At 41.4% G+C, this 22,932-nt stretch overlaps 1 protein-coding gene across 2 annotated transcripts in view; it reads right to left on the reverse strand.

Moving 5' to 3' along the window:
* Positions 1–22,932, reverse strand: part of edc3 (enhancer of mRNA decapping 3 homolog (S. cerevisiae)) — a 92,716-nt gene that overhangs the window by 34,655 nt on the left and 35,129 nt on the right. For both annotated transcript variants that reach the window (XM_078430081.1, XM_078430079.1), the window contains one exon: positions 13,979–14,314. In XM_078430081.1, coding sequence (XP_078286207.1) covers positions 13,979–14,314 — 336 coding nt within the window. The remainder of the gene's footprint in view (positions 1–13,978; positions 14,315–22,932) is intronic.

Raw genomic sequence — 22,932 nt, forward strand, 5'->3', positions numbered from 1 at the left:
ATGCTTTTATCTTCAAAATATCTACATGGATCTTTAACGAAGCTAAAATACTACTCAGCATTCACATTAACATAACTTTTCCACATATATATATATTTTTTTAATCACAAATCAAGGTGCAAGATGGCAAGCGGAGTATTGATGTTGCATCTGCACTGGCTAGAGTTCTGAACTACTGATGCAAAGGCATGTTCAAATTCCGCCTTCAGTTGTGGAATTTAAATTCAAGTCATTTAGTAAACCTGGTATTTACTAATCTTGGAAAATTAACAAAAATGGTTATTGCAAAAAGCCTGCACTGTTGGAATCTATTTGGTTTACTAACACCTTTTGGGCGATGAAATATGCGGACATCATCCGTGCTAGTCTATAATGCTTCTTCAGATCCTTTTAATAGTGTTGGCTCTTAACCGGTTTCTCAGTTAAATTAAGGATGGACCATAAATGGCAACATTGCTTGCAACATCCATATCTTGTAAATAAGAGACCTGATACCTTGATCAGCTTGAATAAGATGTGAAAAAGCATGTATTAAACCTGGCATATGTTGACGGTCAATTAATGAAAAAAAATTGATCTTTTGACAAAAGATCTCTACCACGCTCAAGTCCAGAATTTCACTATTTTACACTGATACGGAAACAACACATGATACCATACTGGATTTTACAATCAGGAAAACCAATATGCAGAGCACTATGCAAGGAATAATTCATTTTAGAGTTGTTGAGTAGTGAAGAAAGTATTCATGCACTTCTAGATGGACGAAATTCATTTTGATTCAAGCAAAAGCCCTTTGGCCAACAAGGGAGGTTGGTTGTGGACCCCGCTTGCAGGGACTTTTATCTATGGCAAAAAGCTGGTAAACTCTTCTGGAGTTAGAGCGATCAGATTTCTCACCCATCTTGAAGATGGTCACAACTGCAATACCCATGGTCCTCTGGCACAATTCCCATCCCCCTTCCCAGACGTGGGAGATGAGGCTCTGTGTGCCTGAGGTTTCTCTGTTCCTGACGCCTCGTTTCTCTGTTGACATCAATCCTTAACTTCTGCCTGTAATGGTACCAATACCAGACAGTCTACTGTAGGATAGAATGAAGGACAATATATCATGGACCTGGTCACTGTTGAGTGCTATCCAACACAGTTGAGCATATCATGGTTGGAATCACTGACTGCCTGTAAAAACCACTCTTTACTTTCTTTGTTATTTCCTTGTCAAAATTGATAATCTTGCAGCAGTATTTCTGTTCCCACTCGTTTAGGGGCCAGTCTGTTGGGTAGCGTATATATTTCTCTTTGCTCTACCTTTTGTACTTTAGCTTGATTGCATTCAGTAATAGTATTACCGGATTCAATTGGATAGCACGCAAACAACAGGTTTCTGTACCTCAGCAGACGTGACAATAATAAACCTAAACCCAAACCTATCTCTCTCAAAATCACCTGCTCTCAAATTTGTGCCTCTGTAAAATCTGTTACAAGATGGCATGCACTCTGATCTAAATCAACAGAACCATAATTGACCGTCTTAGTGCAGATTCATCAAACAAGGCTACATCATCAAAATACTGCATCTCACTCCAAAGCTTCTTGGGAATGAACAAATGAGAATCAAACTCGTCACCTCAGCTTCAAAAGCAAGCTCAGTACAACCTTTGTCAGTGTGTGGTAGTACAATGAAACCCAAGAAATGTTATTCAAAAAAGACAAATTTCGAACATTTATGAAAAATGAAAAGAATCATACATTTGATATCTATAAAATGGAACAACCTGCTGGGAAAAAAATCCACAATAATCAAATTAATGAGGCCAGCAAGAAGTAGTCCATTGACAAGAAAAATGTTTGTCATGAGAAACCTCACTCTTTTGCTATTAAGTTTCTAGTTAAGATAGATATCAAATAAAATACATAATCCAAGACAACAAGGTTGATGGACAAATTTCTTCTTGGAGATATATTATTAATAATAATAATAATAATAATATTCATTTATTGTCATTGCAACGAGTACAACGAAATTAAAAAATAGCCAATCCTGACCGTGCGTGAAAACATATATGCAATAAATGCAAAAACAAATAAATACAATTATATTAAGTACAAAAGTTTTAACAGTGTTGCCTAGTGCAGAAGGTAGTGTTCAGTTTTTGTATGGCCCTGGGGTAAAAACTGTTCTTAAGTCTGTTTGTTCGGGATTTGATCGACCTGAAACGTCGACCAGAGGGCAGATGAACAAACAGACGGTGGCCGGGGTGGGATGGATCTTTTATTATTTTGCCTGCTCTACTGAGGCAGCGTAGGCTGAACAGGTGCTCCAGGGAGGGCAGTGAGCAGCGGATGATCTTCTGGGCCGTCGTGATGACCCTCTGAAGGGCCTTCCTGTCCTTTTCTGAGCAGCTGGCATACCATGTGGTTATACAGTATGCCAGCACACTCTCGATGGAGCAGCGATAGAAGGACATCATGAGCTTCTCCTGCAGGTTGGTTTTCCAGGTTAATATAAGAGTTGCAGATCAACATAACCTACTTCACAACTTACAAATTCTTACAAATTCTGCAACCTTACAGGAAAACAAAGCTTTGGACTGAAACATTGGAAAAGGACCAATAGGAAATGGAAATTGCAATTTTAAGTTCCTTGGATGATAGTCAGCCTCTTTACGAACAAAAGAACCAGTATGGGTCATTATCTCTTCAAGCTTCTTAAAATACATGATAGCGCAACTATAATTAACTCTACATATTGAGCGTTACTTTGTATCTGAAAATAACCCAAGGCCAATGGCAGGTTCTGGAGCATTTCTGGAACATCCGTGACATTTATCAACTCTATTCCTTTGAGCAAGCTAGTTGAACCTGCACCAACTGAAGTTGTATGTTGCAAGTACATCTCAAAACAACTTACTGGCTTACTGTGGTTCATTTCAAGGTGGCATGGTGGCGCAGCGGTAGAGTTGCTGCCTTACAGCGAATGCAGCGCTGGAGACTCAGGTTCGATCCTGACTACGGGCGCCGTCTGTACGGAGTTTGTACGTTCTCCCCGTGACCTGCGTGGGTTTTCTCCGAGATCTTCGGTTTCCTCCCACACTCCAAAGACGTACAGGTATGTAGGTTAATTGACTGGGTAAATGTAAAAATTGTCCCTAGTGTGTGTAGGATAGTGTTAAGGTGCGGGGATCGCTGGGCGGCGCGGACTCCGTGGGCCGAAGGGCCTGTTTCCGCGCTGTATCTCTAAATCTAAAATCTAAAACATTTTTCACCATGTAATGCATAAATGGTTTGGTTGTTTCCAAAGTATAACAAGATTGTACTACAATATAACAAGGGCAAGCGTTTAAATTATGAAGTACAACAATACACCAAGACAACATACGGAGTATTTCTTAGCTCCTCGGCTGAAATGCCTTCTGATAACAAAATAAATGTCAATTAATTAGCCGCCAGTATTTTATTGTTGATTCTTCACAGAATGATTTGCAAAGAAAATGAAATTCTGATAACAGTACTATATCAATTTCAGTTCTCAAAATTTTCAGAATTCAAAGGAACCTTTATCGGAAAACTAAATAGAGAATAGCTTAAGGTGTAGGCATGATAAGTAGACATATTGAAATTTTCAAAAGACCAATAATAATTTTCCTGATATAGTTATGGTGCAGATGAAGATTTTACCAGGGGCCTCAGAAGCACTAAAGCAATCACAAAATGTTGCTGTTAAAAAGATGAATCAGAATGGACCCTGCAACACTGGTAATTCAAGTTCTACATTTCAGTTGTCTCAATCACCAACTTTAATTATAACCCTTCACAAACCAATTAGGTGCAATACCTGAATATCAGTATTCATGACCATAATGTTAAAGGGGGAACATGACAAACTCACAGAAGCATACTTTTTTCCCAAAAAGATAATTGGGTATCAAGCAGAATATTATTTTTTTAATTCCCATGTCCTATTGGCCAACACTGCAGATTGCCTTCTATGAAAAGCAACACACTGTTACTAATTCACTACAGAGAGTAAAGGGGGCATGGAACGCATTGCCAGGTGGTGGTAGTGGCAGATATGATAGTGGTGTTTATAAGGCTTTTAGACAGGCACATGGAAGTGCAAGGATTAGAGTGATATGTATAGATGGAACAACTTCCTCTTAAGCCCTTTGCTCCTCTAGGGAGCACAGGCCATTGACAAATGTCCTCCACCTTACTCAGTTGTTGGCAGTTCTTTCGAGATCTCCCCAGTTGAGCCCACTCCCAGACATTTCTGCCCGGACACCTCTTTTTCAGCTGTTCCTGGGGCATGGAAAGGCAGATGAGTTAGTTTAGCTTTGCATCGTGTTCGGCACAAACATTGTGGGCCGAAGGGCCTGTTCCTGCCCTGTATTGTTTTATGTTCTAAACCATGTTCCAAAACCTCTTTCCAAAAACATTCCATTGAGGAGCACAGCTGAAAGAGCCGAAAACGTAGCATTGTACATATCTTTGAATTGACTCCAATGTACAATACAAAGGATTTCTAATTAAAATAAACCAAAGCCTTTTAACAAATCTTGAAAATTATGTTGTGCTTTCATCGTAAGTAACTTATGGCATAATCTGACTTCACAAATGGTATTGTAAGAAAATAACTCCAGATGCTGGTACAAATCGAAGGTATTTATTTCACAAAATGCTGGAGTAACACAGCAGGCCAGGCAGCATCTCAGGAGAGAAGGAATGGGTGACGTTTCGGGTCGATACCCTTCTTCAGACTGATCACAAATGGTATTGAAACTGCAGCTATTGTGCATAAAACTGCCACTCAATTTTATTCATGTTACACAAAGGTGATAACTATTTTAATATCTTTGCCATCTTTAACAAGGAATTACAATTATTTTGCTATACAACGTTTATACCCCCCTCTCCCAACTTCATGCAGCAGTAAAGGAAAAATGAGGCTGGCACAATTTAGCAACTAAATTCCAATGAAAAAAGCATCAAATTAGAATCCAGTGATTACAGTGAATCTCCTATCTGACTTCAATAACCATGTCATATACCATCTTACAGAAGTTCAAATCACTTTCATAATGTGATAAACCAGCAGCAAATATGCACATCACAAGCATATCAGCTGCCAGGATGTCCAGGTAATCTGCTTATATATGTGTTGATTGAGGGATAAATACTGAGACTGGGGTTGAATCCATTCTCTGCAAAATAGTTCATTACATTCACCCATGTGTGTAGACTTATCGCAGAGGGGCAGCTTCCATTTTAAGGTCAAGTGCCTGAAGACACATTAGTTGAATGCATCTAAATACGAACTCATAAATAATTGAGCATATTGATTTTTAATCATGAACCTACTGACCATTGGTCATGACGAAGGGTCTCGACCCGAAACGTCACCCATTCCTTCTCTCCCGAGATGCTGCCTGACCTGCTGAGTTACTCCAGCATTTTGTGAATAAATACCTTCGATTTGTACCAGCATCTGCAGTTATTTTCTTATACTACTGACCATTGGTCATCCGTTCACACCAGTTCTGTGTTATCGCACCTTTGCATTCTACTCACTGGGAACAATTTACAGAAGCCAATTAACTTACAAACCAGCATATCTTTGGGATGTAGGAGGAAACATTCTCCTACATGGGTAAAACCCACATGGTCATGTGAAGAATGTACAAACTCCACACAGACAGCACCCATAGTCAGGATCAATCCCGGGTCTCTGCCGCTGAGGCAGCAGCATTACTGCTGCGCCACTGTGCCGCCCTATCAAGGAATAAAACGTCTTGTCTTTAATTTTCTGATTTATAGGTGTACTGGACCTCCATACTAGTTCCCATGGTCACCCAATCTGCAAAAGCAGTTAATATTTGCAGTAATAAATTGAATTCTTATCACTAAGTGTTCTATTGTAAACTATTGAAATATTTAGAGAATAGAATAGTTCAATATTCTACTTTGTTCTCATCCTTGAACCACAGTGAAGCGCAATGGACAATCAAAAATGAAGTATTAAGATCGCTAGAGTTGAGTGTTTGGTCTGGGAGAAAACAATCCACAGTATTTCTTTTTTCTCTCTCCAAGCTTTTTTTTCAAAACACGGTCTCTTTTGATGTTAGGCGAGGAAAGTGTGCAAGAGTACAGCTTTCTAGCTAATACCAAGTGGGCGAACAGGTACCTTGTTTTGTTCTCCTTTCTATCAACAATAACTACAGTCTGGTAACAATAAGCATGTAAAAATACTTGTACCACATGCAGTTCCTGTGGTTGACCAAGTTGATATACTTGCTCACGGCACGAGGACTTTGATCAAAACAGCTCTCCAAGTTGGTCTATTATGTACACCTCAATGAATGCACTAAACTTCAGACGGACCGAATTCTATGTATTAAATCTATAAACCAGTTGTAGACAGGTAACCATTTTGTCCCAATGAGTTATTCTGTAATTACCGCAAGACATTCAATCCTTTCAGCGCTCATATTACTGTGATACTGAAAAGAGTGATAACATTCTCATTGATGAGCATTATTAATCGAATAAAGAAACCACAGGTTTAGTTACATATTGCGAAACTTGGCTTCCAGATGGAAATGATTATTTCCTAAGATCAAGTGCAACTGTGTAAAACCCTGAAAAAGTCCAAAAGGCATGACATGGTTGTGTTAATCCAAATGTGACACCAATCTGCACAAGCAGTTAACTAAAGTCTTGGTTAAAGAAGGTTTTCAAACAGCTTGAAAAAGATTAAAATATGAAGAAACACTGACATTTATGGTTAAAGCATATGAAATCATGATAGTCTTTGGTGGGATAATTGAAGTTACATGTGTGCAAGATGGCACAACAGGGAATACAGAACTCCCCACAAGGGTTTCCCACATACCAACGATACAGAAAAATGGGCGAAGCCTAAGCCTAAGCCAAGTCAAGTCAAGTCAAGTCAAGTCAAATTTATTTGTCACATACACATACTCGATGTGCAGTGAAATGAAAGTGGCAATGCCTGCGGGTTGTGCACAAAAATAATTACAGTTACAATAAATAAAGTTAATAAGTTACTAAACATAGCACCAAAAGTGTCGACAAAAATTTAGTCTCTGGGGTTATCAAAGTTGACAGTCCTGATGGCCTGTGGGAAGAAGCTCCGTCTCATCCTCTCCGTTTTCACAGCGTGACAGCGGAGGCGTTTGCCTGACCGTAGCATCTGGAACAGTCCGTTACTGGGGTGGCAGGGGTCCCTCATGATCTTGCTTGCTCTGGATCTGCACCTCCTGATGTATAGGTCCTGCAGGGGGACGAGTGTAGTTCCCATGGTGCGTTCTGCCGAACGCACTACTCTCTGCAGGGCCATCCTGTCCTGGGCAGAGCTGTTCCCAAACCAGACTGTAATGTTGCCGGACAGGATGCTCTCTACAGCCCCAGAGTAGAAGCAATGAAGGATCCTCAGCGACACTCTGAATTTCCTCAGTTGTCTAAGGTGGTAAAGGCGCTGCTTAGCCTTACCCACCAGTGCGGCAATGTGCGTTGCCCACGTCAGATCCTCTGCGATGCGGACTCCCAAGTATTTGAAACTGCTCACCCTATCCACAATAGACCCATTTATCTCCAGTGGCGTGTACGTCCTTGGATGTTTAGCCCTTCTGAAGTCCACAATCAGCTCCTTTGTTTTAGTGACATTCAAGAGGAGGCTATTGTCCTGACACCAGAGTGCCAGATCAGCCACCTCCTCCCGGTAGGCCTTCTCCTCGTTGTTGGAGATCCGGCCAATGAAAGGATATGAAAACTGAGGCACTGCTGAACTCAGACCGAATGTGGATTAGCACACAGCAATGGGAAAATCTGTTTTCTTGCCATTAATAGACACTTGTATCTCAACTTGCAAGTTGCCATTCAACTAAAAAGTAATAATAAGACTATTGGCAATTTCCACAACTCCAAAGACGTACAGGTTTGTCGGTTAATCGGCTTGGGTTTGTATACTTGGTATAAGTGTAAATTGTCCCTAGTATTGTGTAGGCTTGTGTTAATGTGCGGGGATCGCTGGTCGGTATGGACTCGGTGGGCCTGTTTCTGCGCTGTATCTCTAACTGAACCAAAACTAAACTAATGGAGCTGGTCAAAATATTAAGTAGAATATGAACTTAGTAAAGCAGCAGACATGCAGCAGAATCTCTCTGGTAAATAGCAAGATTGAGTTTGAGCTAAAGCATTTGATTCCCTTCTTTCAAATCCATGCTTTCAAACTAAATCACGCTGGGAGTAGTCTTAAGAGTTTGCCTTTGAAGTCTTTACAGTTTTACACTTTTGGGGTAGCAGTTTGAAGATTTGAGGAAAACTGCCTTCTAACTAAACACACCAAGCTTCAGTAAACTTTCCCCAACTAAGGCATTGAGCCAATGATACACAAGGAAGAACAGATCAAATTTCAATGACCAGTTTCAACTAAATTCCAAGATATGATATTTAAATTTATGTTGCTCTACACAAAGGTGGCATGGGTCTACCAGCTTGTTATTCCATTTTACTGACAGCAGATTCAGCAAATCTTGGTGAAGAACAGTTACAGAGATAGAAAATGGAAACATGGCCTTTGGCTCCAGAGCCCGTGCGTACAAGCATTCTCGTCACTAATCCCATTGCATTTGCCCAAGCTTGTTTAATACCCACAAAATTCTCTCTCTCACCTCAGGCAACTTAGAGTAAACAGTTAACCCACCAATCTGCACGTCTTTTGGGATGTGCGAAGAAACAGGAGCACCTTGAAGAAACCTTGAGGAGAACATCCAGGGGCGAGGAATGAATCCAGATTACTGGATCTGAGGCAGCAGCACTATTATTAGCTGTGCCACGCTAACACACTAATGATAATTTTAAGCACTCTGTTGTGTTATTTGAAAGCAATGCATCACAGTAACCACACAGAGAATTATGACACAGATAATAAAGTGCCACAGTCAAACAATGTGTACTGAAACTGATCATCTTCAGGTCGAAACAACTTCAGGTAGAGGAAGTAACCACAATCAAGTAATCGGATTTGTGCACAAATATTCCCTTAATTCAGCTCTAGGACAGTGACAGATAGCACAAATATGTTTGCAATTTTTTCTTATTTCTGTCACATGTACTACATCTGACCATGAAAACCCTTGGACAAGAAATCGTACAAGAAATCGTACAAGAAATCGTCTATTTTACTTAAGGACATCGTCTATTTTACTTAAGGACATCTAGAATAAACAGCTCTCTTGTTACATATACAGTGTAGTTACACAGCACCAGTTTCAGACAGAAGAGGATCTTTGGCCCATCAACGCAGAACATACTGTATGCAAGGTGCTTGCCTGCAATCACTCTTTGTCCAGATTCTTAATGTAGAGGTGAAACACTTTTCATGATCCAGCACGCATCGTAACCTTTCAATTCTCTACAGCTACATGAATGGTTACAGAGAGGGGGACTGTTAATGTTGTACCAATGTTTAAATAAATAAATATTTAAAGGTAAGTTAGTTTAACCAGTGATGGGCAAATGTTACTGGAATTAATTTTAAGGGGCAATTTAAACCCTCACGTGAAAAAGCATTGATTAACCAGGAACTTGGTTGTGAAGAGAAGTCTTTGTTTGACTGACTGGTTTGAATTTGAGGGTCGGTGAAGAGAGTTCACTTCATGTAGTGTACAGAAATTTAGTGAAGCCTTTGCCAAAGCGCCACATCGCAAGCTTCCCAGAAAATGTTTATGCATCAAGTGCAATGTGGAAAACTGGACTCAAAATTGGCAGGAAACAAAGGACAATTGCTGATGGTTATTGTAAAATCACAGAAAGAGCTCCAGTTTTTGCTATCATCATATCCTGAATACAAGTGAAAACATCAGACCAAACTATAATGCAATGAGAATTCAGTTCAGTTTAATTTATTGTCACGAGTACAGTGAAAAGCTTTTGTTGTGTGCTAACCAGTCAGCAGAAAGACAATACATGGTTACCATCGATCTATTTACAGTGTAGAGATACATAAGGGAATAACCTTTAGTGCAAGGTAAAGCCAGCAAAGTCCAAGGCTCATTAAAGAGGTGGATAGTAGTTCCGCATTGCTCTCTCAGTTGCCTGATAACAGCTGGGAAGAAACTGGGGTATAAATGGAGTCAATAGAAAGGAGGTTGGTTTGTGTGATGGTCTGGGCTGTGCCCACAATTCACTGCAATTTATTTTGGAATTGGATGGAGCTGTTCCAAAACGAAGCTGTGATGCATCCTGAAAAAAATGCTTTCTATGGAGCATCTGTAGAAGTTGGTAAGCGTTGTAGGGGACATGCCAAACTTTCTAAGCCTTTTAAGGAAATAGAGGTGTCTGCTTCTACCAACATCTGATTGACCAAATCAATTTAGTGGAGTTTGTGACACAAGATATATTTTAATGTTATGGTGAACTACAATACTAAATTAGTGACATGAACAAACAAACAAACTAACAACAACAAAAAATTCCAAGTGATTCTAGGTCAATGGCGAGCAAAATAAAATGCACAAATGTTGGATGAACATACTCTGGTGCTCATTACACTTTTGCTAACACAAAGTTACACACATGCAAGTGATTTTTACACTGATTGTTGATGCAGAAGGCACATGTATCACTGAGATTTATATTGTAAACTAGGTGGAAGAGAAACAAATCTAGATGCTGCTACTAGATTTTTTTTTCAGGGATTAAGTTTCAGCAGAGCTTTTTTATCTTCTGAATCCAAATATGTCAAACCTCATGTTTAATTAATTGCTGCTTAGCACAGGGGTTTAGTTTACAAATCCACAGATTACTACCTGCCAAATATTCCAGTTAGCCATGTGAAAAACGTATTTGTTCCCATTCAAATTTGGCAGCAAGTAGCCCAAGCATATTAAATTGCAACCTGTCTTGTTTTCTTGAGTACCATATAATACAGCAAAACATGGCATTTAAGTATACTGCTGTTTTTCATTTGTATTCTAGTTCGATTATTAAACATGCAAGTGACCAAAAAAAACCTAACGGTGATAGTAAAACTGATCAAATGATCCATCTTCTAATTATCAGTTTTAGTTACCAGGGCTGCAAACATTTATCAGTCCAGCAGTCTTACACACAAAGAAAGGTGAAAAAGGGAGAGAAAGGGATATTCACAAATGGAAATGCTTAATCGAATTCTCAAATTCTAATCCTAATTCTATTCCCAAAAGAGCAAACTTCCCTCTGGCCAGAAATTACTTCAGAAATTATTTCCATCCATCTCAATGCAAAACATAATTGTGCACTTGCTCCCAAAATTAACATTTACGTTCACAAGAAATCCTCCAAGTTTTGAAAAATGTCACTGATGATAGGGTTCTACACGTTGGCTTTTATTGCCATAATGTCTCAAGAGTAATAAATCCAGCTACAATTGTGCACTGAGGAAAACAGTGTGCAGTTTTGGTCTCCGTAACCAAAGGAAGATGTTTTAGTAGTGGAGATGGGGCAATGGAATCTCATAAGTTAGATATACGAGATGAGGGAGCTGACAAAGAGAGACTATATCCAACTGCCCTATACTCTCACGAGAGTAAACGAATGAGAGGTGACTTCATCATACCACAGCATTCACAGAAATCAACAGGGAGATGTTTCTTTAGTTTCTAGAAACAGCATGGAAACAGGCCCTTCGGGCTACAAGTCCACGTGGACCATTGATCACCCGTGTATAGTAGTTCTATGTTATTCCGCTTTTTCATCCACTCACACACTAGGGGCAATTTAGAGAGAGCCAATTAACCTACAAAGCCTGAACATCTTTGGGATGTGGGAAAAAAAATGAAGCAACTGGGGGAAACACACACGATGACAGGGAGAACGTATAAACTCTACACAGACAACACCCAACGCCAGGATGGAATCCGGGTCTTTGGCGTTGTGAGGAAGCGGCTCTATCAGCTGCGGCACTGTGCTGCCCTCACAGGCTCAATATTGACAGGCTTTCTCTGACTGGAAGGTTTAGGATCCACATCTGTTTTTTTTGGATAAGGAGACGGCCATTTGCTTAAATCTTTGAAGTTCTTTCGCCAAATTGAGATCAGTAACTGAAATAGAGGAATAAAGTGGAGAAATAGGTTTGGGGGGGGGGGGAGGATTAGCCATGACATTGGATTGCCTGTTGCTCATTACTATCCACAATCTACACGGCACCATTCTGCTACTATTTTACACTTCAAACATGCATGTGTGCTCTGACAGTGAATATATCTAATCTATTAAGATACTCGAAGTAACAACCATTTCCTGTTGTGCATATTTATTTCCTCTACCAGTTTTCTCATCAGTCTAACCATCTCGATCAGATTTCCTATTGCTTTTAATTGATGGTGGCGTTGTTATTTTACCTTACAAATCTCTCCCGTTTCATCCCCATTCCAGATGGACCTCAGAGACAGGCTTCCTCCTCCGCCTTGCAGGAGAGAATTTTAATTGTTTCAATTATAAGTTGTCAATCGACCACAGTGTAGTCCTCGTCAACATCACTACGAATCAATCCAGCCTCTATAGACCTCTTCTCATTATTGTGCCATTTGCTCAGTAGTTCATGCCAATCTTTCTCTTTTTTTTAAACCCTCCCATCAGATCTTGGGCCCTGGCATGGCACCAAATTGGCTCAGTCACTGAAGCACTGGTTGTGATTTAAGGTAACTTATCCCTCCTCATCACGTATGCAACACTCTCCTTCAACACCACTTCGTTGGACACCCATCCAGACTGGCCATCATTTGCCCATTTATGTTGATAATATGGCCAGGGCATCCTATATAACAGTTTCTCACCTTGTTCCTACGTTACTACTACTACCATCCAATGATCTATACTTGGCCAAGCTATTATTAATCTGCCCGATCCTCTCAGCACAGCATTCAAAAACACAATCTCACCTTTCCCATGAAATTGTGTTTGGCCACTTGGATTGTAACACAAAATTTACTTTGAAACGTTATAAAGCTTATACTAAACAGCTGACAGGGACAACAGACATGTAAGAGATAGAACATTTGGCCTTGTTTGCCCAGACCAGGAGGTGAGGGGATCTATCATTAGATCAAGAGGGAATGCAGCAATTTCAACTAGTTTTACATTCAAAGCATCTCAGCCATCAAATTACAGTACTCAACTAGTGAGACCTGGTCAGTCATCGGAAGTGCATGATGTAGCTAGATTTGTGAACCCTGGGCTTTCCTCTTCCAAATTCAATAATCAATTCCTTAGTTTTACTGAGGTTGAGAGTAAGATTGTTGTTCAGGCACTATTCAGAGGATCAATCTTCCTCTGAAACTCTGACTCATCTTTATCTGTAATTTGTCCAACAACAGTGATGTAATCAGAGAATTTAAAACTGGAGTTGGAATTATGTCCACACAGTCATAAGTATAAATGCCTCGTCAGGACTTGAGCAATGTCAACAATTCGATTACCAGAGCATCGTACATCCAAGTAGCTGGGGGGGGGGGGGGGGGGGGGGGGGAAGACACGAATCCCTTAGCAGCAATCTTCAACATCTGACAGAAGCACAAAACAACCTTCACTTCATTTTCTCACTAAAACATAACAACAAATCACCTGGATCCATTCAAGAACAACACACGGCAATTTGGTGCACTTAAAAGGAACATCTCCACCCAGTCAGCATTGCTATTACTCCTGCTCAGAGTGTAAAATGTAACTACGTTGAAAACATTTATTGCAGCAGGCTTCAATTCCTATTTGGCCAAATTAAGAATGTAACTTTGGACTTCTTGTGAAGAGACTGTGAACTTGCTCGCCCAAAATCATCTGTTCTGGAACACTCTAAACATAGAACAAATTACAAGAATTGATTTTTGAAAACAAAATTCTATGTATTAAGTGCCTAATAAACTGTTCAGTACCAGACTTCCTTTCTCCATTCAATAGCTTTTAAATTCTTTGGCCTTACCAGTGCAATATTCTCTACCACAATGCTGTGGCACCGTGATTTGTCTGTAGACAATGGGCTCAGATTCCAGGATGTTTTCATCATGGCGATATCTTGTTGGCTTCTCATTGGGAGTCCCCCTGGAACGTGTTCCATTCCGCCTTTCGAAAGTATCTATTTCCTCAAACACTGCCGCTTTGTCAAAGAGTGCTAGGTTGCCTTCAAAATCAAAATCTGTGTCGAGGATTACTTCGATTCCATCACCAAAACATTCGTCATCTTTATTTTTCATTGGCCCATTCTTTACTCCATTTTTCTTTGGCGTTGCTTGGTTAGGAATCTTGCTGCTGGAAGACCCTAAGTGGAAAAAGATGGAGAACAATTTTGAGATTGGTATACTGAATATGTTGAATACAGGCTTCCCAAAACCATAATTCTGCAAGTGAATTCTAACAGTTATACTTTGTAACTTAGCTACTGCATATTTATTAAAGTTACTATCTTCAAAAAAACGAAATTAAAGTGCTAGTCCAATGTGACTCCAATGTCTTGTGCCCCACCCCAACAGTCAATTAGATCATGGCTGATTTTCTTCAACTCGTTTCTTTAAGCCTTAACCCAAGTTACCTCATTAGACACATTGTAACATGAGCCTATAACATCAACTGCATTTTTTCCTCTCCTAGATAAAACCCAATCTGAGTATCTCCAGCATAGTGTCTTACAGACCAGATTGTAAGTATTGTAGACACAAGGAACTGCAGATGCAGGAATCTGGAGTAAAACACAAAATGCTGGATTAACTAAGCGGGTCAGGCAGCACGTGTGAAGGGAACAGGTGGCCAATTCAAAACAGAACCCTTCTTCAGACTGTATATTTAATGGAGTTTAATTTTTGGAGTTTAACTTTTCACAGGCTCATCCTTTCTAGCTATTTTTTAAATCTTCAAACTAAGTGCAAGTTCATTATTTGACATTTTATATGCTGTGTCTGACTGACAGCTAAAGTATTACAAACTTTGCTTGCAATCAGATGGCAAAGATTTTGGCACATTGAACTTTCACAAAGCTAGAAAGTTTCCACAAACAGTAAAGGCAATTAATTGGCTCAGGTTCCATTCCATCGAGGCACTAAATTGGTTGGGCATTTTAATCCATCAATTTTATAAATACACACCAAAATACATGCCAAAATGCATTAAGTTCAACATGGGCAAGGAATAATTCTGTGTTGCCCAACAGCTCATCCAACTGAGACAATCAGTCCTCAGATGCTTTTCAGGATGATTTGGTATGGTCATTTGGGCAGGGAATTACTGGCCTGCACAGATTCAATGACTAAATTAATCCCGAGTCATCTGTCATTGTCATAGTGATACAGTGTGGAAACAGGTCTTTCGACCCAACTTGCTCACACTGACCAACATGTCCCAGCTACACTAGTCCCACCTGCCCACGTTTGGTCCATATCCCTCCAAACCTGTCCTGTCCATGCACCTGTCTAACTGTTTCTTAAATGTTGGGATAGTCCCTGCCTCAACTATCTCCTCTGGCAGCTTGTTCCATACACACACCATCCTTTGTGTCCTGTTTTACCTTTTATGAACCGCAATCTATTCCATGTTACAAGGCAAAACGGCAACTTCACAGATTTAAAGCGTGCCAAAATGTCTGATTAAACTGATTAGTTTATCTATGCACAAAGTCCAGCACAGTATTTACGATTAAATTACATGTAATTTATAAAATTAATCTTGCTCAATTTCCTCCTCCTTGAAAAAGAGCTATTCGTACTGAATACACTTTAGTCCCGCAGGATCGAGGAAGATGTCTACATATTTATGGACTTCGTGAGAGATATTATTTAACACTCATTTGATCAGATAAAATAAGCCAGAACACCTAGAATGCAAAGTGTTTCCACTGATAATGCCCTTCCAAAACTAAAGATGTCATAGTGCTACTTATCCCACTTTGAAGATGGTCACTGCGAGAAGCCTCAGGAATGAAATAGTTACTCTGGACCAGGTTTGAACCAAATGCAGAAAAAAAACAAATTAGATTTTTATATTCTGCAAGTACCTGCATAAAATCAATTTTCCCATGAGTGGGAACTTGAACACTACAAAAATGTTATACCAAATTGTGAACCAATTATAAAAAGGTACAAGTTCACAACAGCTTTCCAGAGTGGAATTTTCTGTCTGAAATAGACCATCATGTGATGTGATGGGCATCGTCCCATCTTTTTTGAATGGAAAGACTTAACAAGGGAATATTGATTTTTTTTCCTGTAGGTTTAACATCTAAATGAGAGCCGGAGAGTGTGAATTTGTTTACTGTTGAAGCATTAAAAGTTCCCTCACAATCACTTGTTCTGAAGAAGTATCTGGCAAATCCTTTGAATTTGAATATGATAGAGCCACAAAATGGCAAACGTGTAGTATATGATGTACACACACACAATCTCAACTTCTAATGCAGTGTGGCGCGTCGGTAGAGGCCCGAAATAAAGGCAAGGAGCCAGGTATTTTGGGGGCGTTATGGTTTTAATACACGGTTATCAGACGGGTCGAGTCTGCCGGAATGGCTTCGCGCCCAAAACCTTGTCCTTATATATGTAGTCCGGACCGCCCTCCTGGACTGGTCCATTTCCGTGCCGAGGGGTCGGTAGTGGTATGGCCCGACCCTTGGGAGCTGCCACAGGACCCCCCCCCCCCCCAGAACCGGAGGCACGAAGCGCGCTGGTGGTCGCACAACCTGACCGGACCGCGTACGGTAATCGGTCGACAGAGGGGCCGGCGGAGGCACAGTTGGAGGGACAGGTGGTGGGACCCGCAAAGGTGGGCGACCTCGTGGCCGAGGCTGGGCAACCCGCACCAGTTGGTCAATGTCTAAGTGGGCCGGCTTCAGGCGGTCAACTGACACTGCCTCCGGCCGGCCCCCCATGTCCAAGACAAAGGTTGTCTGTCCGTGCTCCAGCACCTGGTACGGGCCCTCATACGGCCTCTGGAGTGGTGTCCGGTGGGCGTCACGGCGCAGGAACACAAAGGCGTAGTCCCAGAGGGCAGATGGCACGTAAGGGCGGAATGTCCCATGGCGGGACGTCGGCACGGGTGCGAGCTTGCCAACTCGCTCTCGGAGGCGCTGTAGGGTGGATGAGGGCCTATACGAGCTCCGCTTACGATGAAGCCAGGTCCTCCTTGGGCGTAATCCGGATGCCCAGCAAGACCCATGGTAGCTCGTCCATCCAGTCGGGGCCAGAGAGTCGCGCCTTCAACGCTGTGTTCAGCTGCCGGTGGAACCTCTCCACCAGGCCGTTTGCCTGCGGGTGATAGGCCGTGGTGTGGTGCAGCCGCACGCCCAACAGGTGGGCCATGGCCGACCACAGCTCGGAGGTGAACTGTGGCCGCCGGTCCGATGAGATGACCACCGGCACACCAAAGCGAGCAATCCAGTGCGCGGCCAACGCACGAGCGTATGTGGCTGTTGATGTATCGGCCAGCCGTATGGCCTCCGGCCACCGCGTGAAGCGGTCCACCACCGTGAGGAGGTGGGTGATGCCCCGGGACGGCGGGAGCGGGCCCACAATGTCTACGTGCAGGTGGTCGAAACGTCGGCAGGGTAGACCGATCTCTTGGAGTGGCGCCCGGACGTGGCGTTCAATCTTTGCCGTCTGGCACGGAATATCATATCATATATATACAGCCGGAAACAGGCCTTTTCGGCCCTCCAAGTCCGTGCCGCCCAGCGATCCCCGTACATTAACACTATCCTACACCCACTAGGGACAATTTTTACATTTACCCAGCCAATTAACCTACAAACCTGTACGTCTTTGGAGTGTGGGAGGAAACCGAAGATCTCGGAGAAAACCCACGCAGGTCATGGGGAGAACGTACAAACTCCTTACAGTGCAGCACCCGTAGTCAGGATCGAACCTGAGTCTCCGGCGCTGCATTCGCTGTAAAGCAGCAACTCTACCGCTGCGCTACCGGAGGTGGGCACAGTGCTCCTGCCGCAAGCGGCTGGCTACCATCATGTTATCGAGGTCTCCAATGTGGCGCGTCGGTAGAGGCCCGAAATAAAGGCAAGGAGCCAGGTATTTTGGGGGCGTTATGGTTTTAATACACGGTTATCAGACGGGTCGAGTCTGCCGGAATGGCTTCGCGCCCAAAACCTTGTCCTTATATATGTAGTCCGGACCGCCCTCCTGGACTGGTCCATTTCCGTGCCGAGGGGTCGGTAGTGGTATGGCCCGACCCTTGGGAGCCGCCACAGCAGGCTGACAGCTCCAAATTTCAATGCATCTTCTATCCAGAGATGCTGCCTGTCCCGTTGAGTTACCCCAGCATTTTGTGTTTATCTTCCATGTCTAGAGACGTTGTTTTCTTGCTTGCGTACTCAAACTATTCTGCTAAATCTTTAAAAAGGGATAATAATATTGCAGGTCAACACTTTTAGCATTGAAACTGAAGGTTTAATAATCACTGCTTGTCTATGATAATATATTTTACACATCATAGCTACACTTGAATAATAGCTACACTTCTGCAAATGCCCAATGAGAAGAATGTCAAATATGAATTAAAATGTAGAAAGCCGGAAGAGTTAAATATTAAGAATTCCTCACAACCATGACATGCAATTCTTCCACAGATAGGAGTGTCGTCATGCAATGCCACAGGAAAGACAACATTTCTAAATCTTAAACTTTTATTTTTAAAATGGGCAGTTGTGAAAGCACTGTCCAGAAACAATCGAGGAGACAAGTGCACTAAACTGACAAATGGATCAATTTTCAATTCCTTTTCAATTCTTTTACAGCAAGTTACTAAAATCTGAAAGGAAAATGATAATTGCATGAAACTCGAAATGAAACCGGCTTTTCAAGTTTCCTAAAATAGCTGTAGAAAACAATATCCCACATTTGGAAACTAATGTATATAAAAATAACTTGTAAAGAAAAAAGGCTGCAGCAAATTTGGTCAGTCGATGGTGATTCAAAGGATTAGAATTCAGTTAAATTACAAAGCAATGTAAACAGCAACACAATCCATGCTCTTAGAGCACACACTATTTTTAGCAGTTAGAGAACAATAAAGGCAGGGAAAAAGTCGATGCAGCCAGAAACAATGCATATTTTGCAGGTATGCTTTGTGTTAGTAATTTTCATTACATCTATTGCTCATATAGACATAAATCCAATTGGTCAAATTGTGTCTGACCGTGCAGTGTTATTCTCCAATTATTAATTCTGGTAGTAGTCAATTAAAGAAACGTAACTAAATACCATAATATCCTTCCCCAAATATGAGCTCCTGATATCTGTAGACAAAGTAGCCAAAACTGCGGTGAAGAGGAAGCCAGCTTCTGTAAGAGTAGTCGAGGCCACAAAAATCTAAAGATGCAAATTTAGAAATACTTGGGGTGGGGGTGGAAAATCTCAGAGTTGTAGGGAAAAAGCTAGGAGTAATAATCGCCTGACCAGATCATTGAACCAGACTCCAGAAATGGAGTGAATGAACTCCTGCTATGCTGCATAATTGTAAGAAACATGTTCAGCAAACAATGCAAATGCACATTAAGGATCTGAAGATCGACACAAATTGCTGGAGGAACTCAGTGGGACAGGCAGCATCCCTCGATAGAAGGCATGGATGACATTTCAGGTCGAGACCCTTCTTCAGAACGGTCTTAAGATATTTGGTCTGAAGAGGTGTCTTGACCCAAAACGTCACCCATTGCTTCTATCCAGAGATGCTGCCTGTCCCGTTGAGTTAATCCAGCATTATGTGTCTATCTTCGGTGCTTAAACCAAAATCTACAGTCCTTTCTACAAATTATGGATCATAATATTGCAAATTTCATGATTTTACTTGAAACCAAGCAAATAAATGCATGAAAAGTAGCAAAATGCTGGTGTAACTCAGCGAGTCACACGGCATCTCTGGAGAACATGGATAGGTGATGTTTTGGGTCGAGACCCTTCTTCAGGCATCCTGACCCAAAACCTCACCTTTCCATGTTCTCAAGAGATACTCCTTGACCCGCCGAGTTACTCCAGCAAATTTGCATAAACCATCATGTGCAGTTTCTTGTTTCTACAAATAAACATATGGCTGGGCTTTTGCTTATCTATACGGGTGTAGCTTGCAGCATTCAAAGTAATTCAGGGTCCAAATCCTATCTTTTGTAAACCAGTATCTGCAGTTCCTTGTATCTACCTCCGACATAAGCCATACAAAATTGGCAGATTCATTGTTGAGAAAACTTTTCACAAGCAAACTCACAATCGCTCTCCAAATGCACTAAGTTTGTTTTGGTGTTCATTTCCATCAAGTGAGACCAGTGCTTCGGGAACTGTCGATACTCAAGGTAACTTGACAATAAAAATGTCACTTCTGCTGCTAATTTCAGTTAAGGCGTTTTAGCTGGTGTCGATAGGTAACCTGGGAATTCTATTTTAAGCAGAGCAAGACCTTTCAGAAGTGAAAGAGTAGGAAACTGGTTGAAGAAAGAAAAAAATCAGATGGTGTGACAACATTTGAAGCCTCAAAACTAGCAGACTGTTTTGTAAATCAATTCCGTGTGTGTACTCTTCCTCCTATGAGTATCTTATGGAAAAGGACAATTTCTGGTCAATTAAATGATACACTTGTGGTGGCCATGGATTTCCATGTCCATGCCTCATGGTCCCCAGAAATCTTGGTTCAAAGCACACAAATGATTTCCGAACACAGGCCAAACTTTTACTGCATCACCAAGGGAGTGCTGCATTGTCAAAAATTGTGCCTTTGGGCTGAAATGTTAACTTGAGATCTTGTGCATCCATCTGTGAAGGCAGACAAACTTTTCTGGCATTATTCAAAACAGCAGCCTTCCACAGATGACGGGCCAACATCAACATAGCACGTAAATAAATTTGATAAGGAATTCACAGGCAACTTCAATACACAGGGAATGGTGAGAACATGAAGTTTCTCACAAAGTAATAAAGTGAATAATGTGGAATGATTAAAGTTGGGGAATTCCAGTGGCTGCGGGAGGAGAGAGAATAGCGCATTAAGTGTCGATGTATCCATGGAGTGGGCTGCTAGAGGACCTGGAGTTGGCGTGGATCAGGGTCTGCTGGAGGCAGACGTCGGAGAAGCGCACGTATTGGACATAGCCTGCAACGGCACAGAGTGGCCGAGCAGCGGTGGAGGACACCAACAGCATTGGCAGGCCAGAATTGCAACACTCACCCAGTGCTGCCACCAGGACAACTGGCATTCAAAGCCGATAAGACTCTACATTAAGAACTTTGAAGTGCCGAAAATGTGGCAACTCTATGTATAACCTCAGTGTAATCTACTTCTCTTACACTGCAATCATTACACTCGGGTTTGATTGTGCTTATGTACAGCGAGTTTTTTCTGAATTGTATGCAAGACAAAATTTCACTTTCTAGGTACACATGACAATAAAGTGCCATTGAACCATTGAAGAGATGAAGTGCACGTACAAGGGAATGGATTACTTTGTCACATGTGACTAAGCACAGTGAAATTCTTTGCTTACCTTTGCTTTGCTTTTCTTTACATACCCAATGCAGCCACCTACGCGCTGACACAGTTACAAAGCACGCCGGCTCCTCCTTTTGTTCTTCCCCCCACCCACCCCTCACAGCGGTTCCCCCATGCCAAGTCCCCATTGTCCTTTCTTATCCCCCCCCCCCCCCACACCAAATCCTCCATTGTTCTTCCCACCTTCCACACCAGGTATGAAATGACAAGGAAGATGAAAGCCTTTGCAGGATAAACGCTGGACAATTCCAAGAGAACGATCTGTTGCGCTATTGAATTCAGCCTTTTAATAATGCTATTTCCAGAATTTTACAAAGGTGGCTAGTTAGACAACTCGCACTCCAAATGAGAACATTGCAATTTCCACACATGCAATTTGGAATAAAACAAAATGAGTTTGCAACTTGTGTGATGCATCATCCACAGAAGGAACACTGGGAACAAATTCAGTTCATTTTAAATGACCTAAATGTAAACCATAAGCCATGAGAAGGTTCAAGGAAAATGTAGAATAGGTCATTGTTAGCTAAGAGACTACCAGGTGGTAGCTAGCAGTTAGATAGGTGTCTATCTTTGGTGTAAACCAACACCAGCAGTTACACAGATGAACAAAGAAACCTGCCTGCTTACCATATGCAAATTGCATACCAAAAACATGAAACATTCATGAGTACAACACTGAAATTCAGATTGAAGGACAAATGAAGAAAATGTCAGTAAATAAAAATAATTTTTCTTCAACAATAATTATCAACTACTGCTCATTAATCAGTAGACTTTACAGAAACATGCCTAGCATTTCTAAGCGTGGAACTTTGCATATAAACCAATACCAAGTAAACAGCATGAGAATGAGTGAATTTAGAAATCACACAAACTTGGAGTATGGCACTTGCTTTGACATTTTACAAGATCATGGACGATCTGATTGTGACCACAATTATGCATTCCAGTCTACCCACAAATCCACATTGGACTACAGCCTGATTTGTCATCCTTTGACATCACTGTTAAAATTCCCTCATGGCTAGATATCCCTCACCCTCTTCAAAACAATGAAAATACCGAAATCGTTGTATGAAAACCCATGCCAAATATTCTTTTGTTTTTAAACATAAATCCCAAACTGGTCGGCATTTCCAGCACTTCCTGCTTTTATTATTCAGAATACCACATCTGCAAAACTCTTTAAAGCTCTCGAGTTTATTAATATTCTATGCAATTCTGCTCATAAAATTACCTCTATCATTCACTTGCATTCGCCATACCACCACATCCAAGTATAGAATTCACACTTATAAAGTTAAACTATTTATCAGTGAGACAGTTGCCCTGCCCTGACTGTTTATAACAAACAACCTTTTATGCTTGTGTAAGAAAATAACTGCAGATGCTGGTACAAACTGA

The sequence above is a fragment of the Rhinoraja longicauda genome, chromosome 38, assembly GCF_053455715.1.
Source record: "Rhinoraja longicauda isolate Sanriku21f chromosome 38, sRhiLon1.1, whole genome shotgun sequence".
Lineage (NCBI taxonomy): Eukaryota > Metazoa > Chordata > Chondrichthyes > Rajiformes > Arhynchobatidae > Rhinoraja > Rhinoraja longicauda.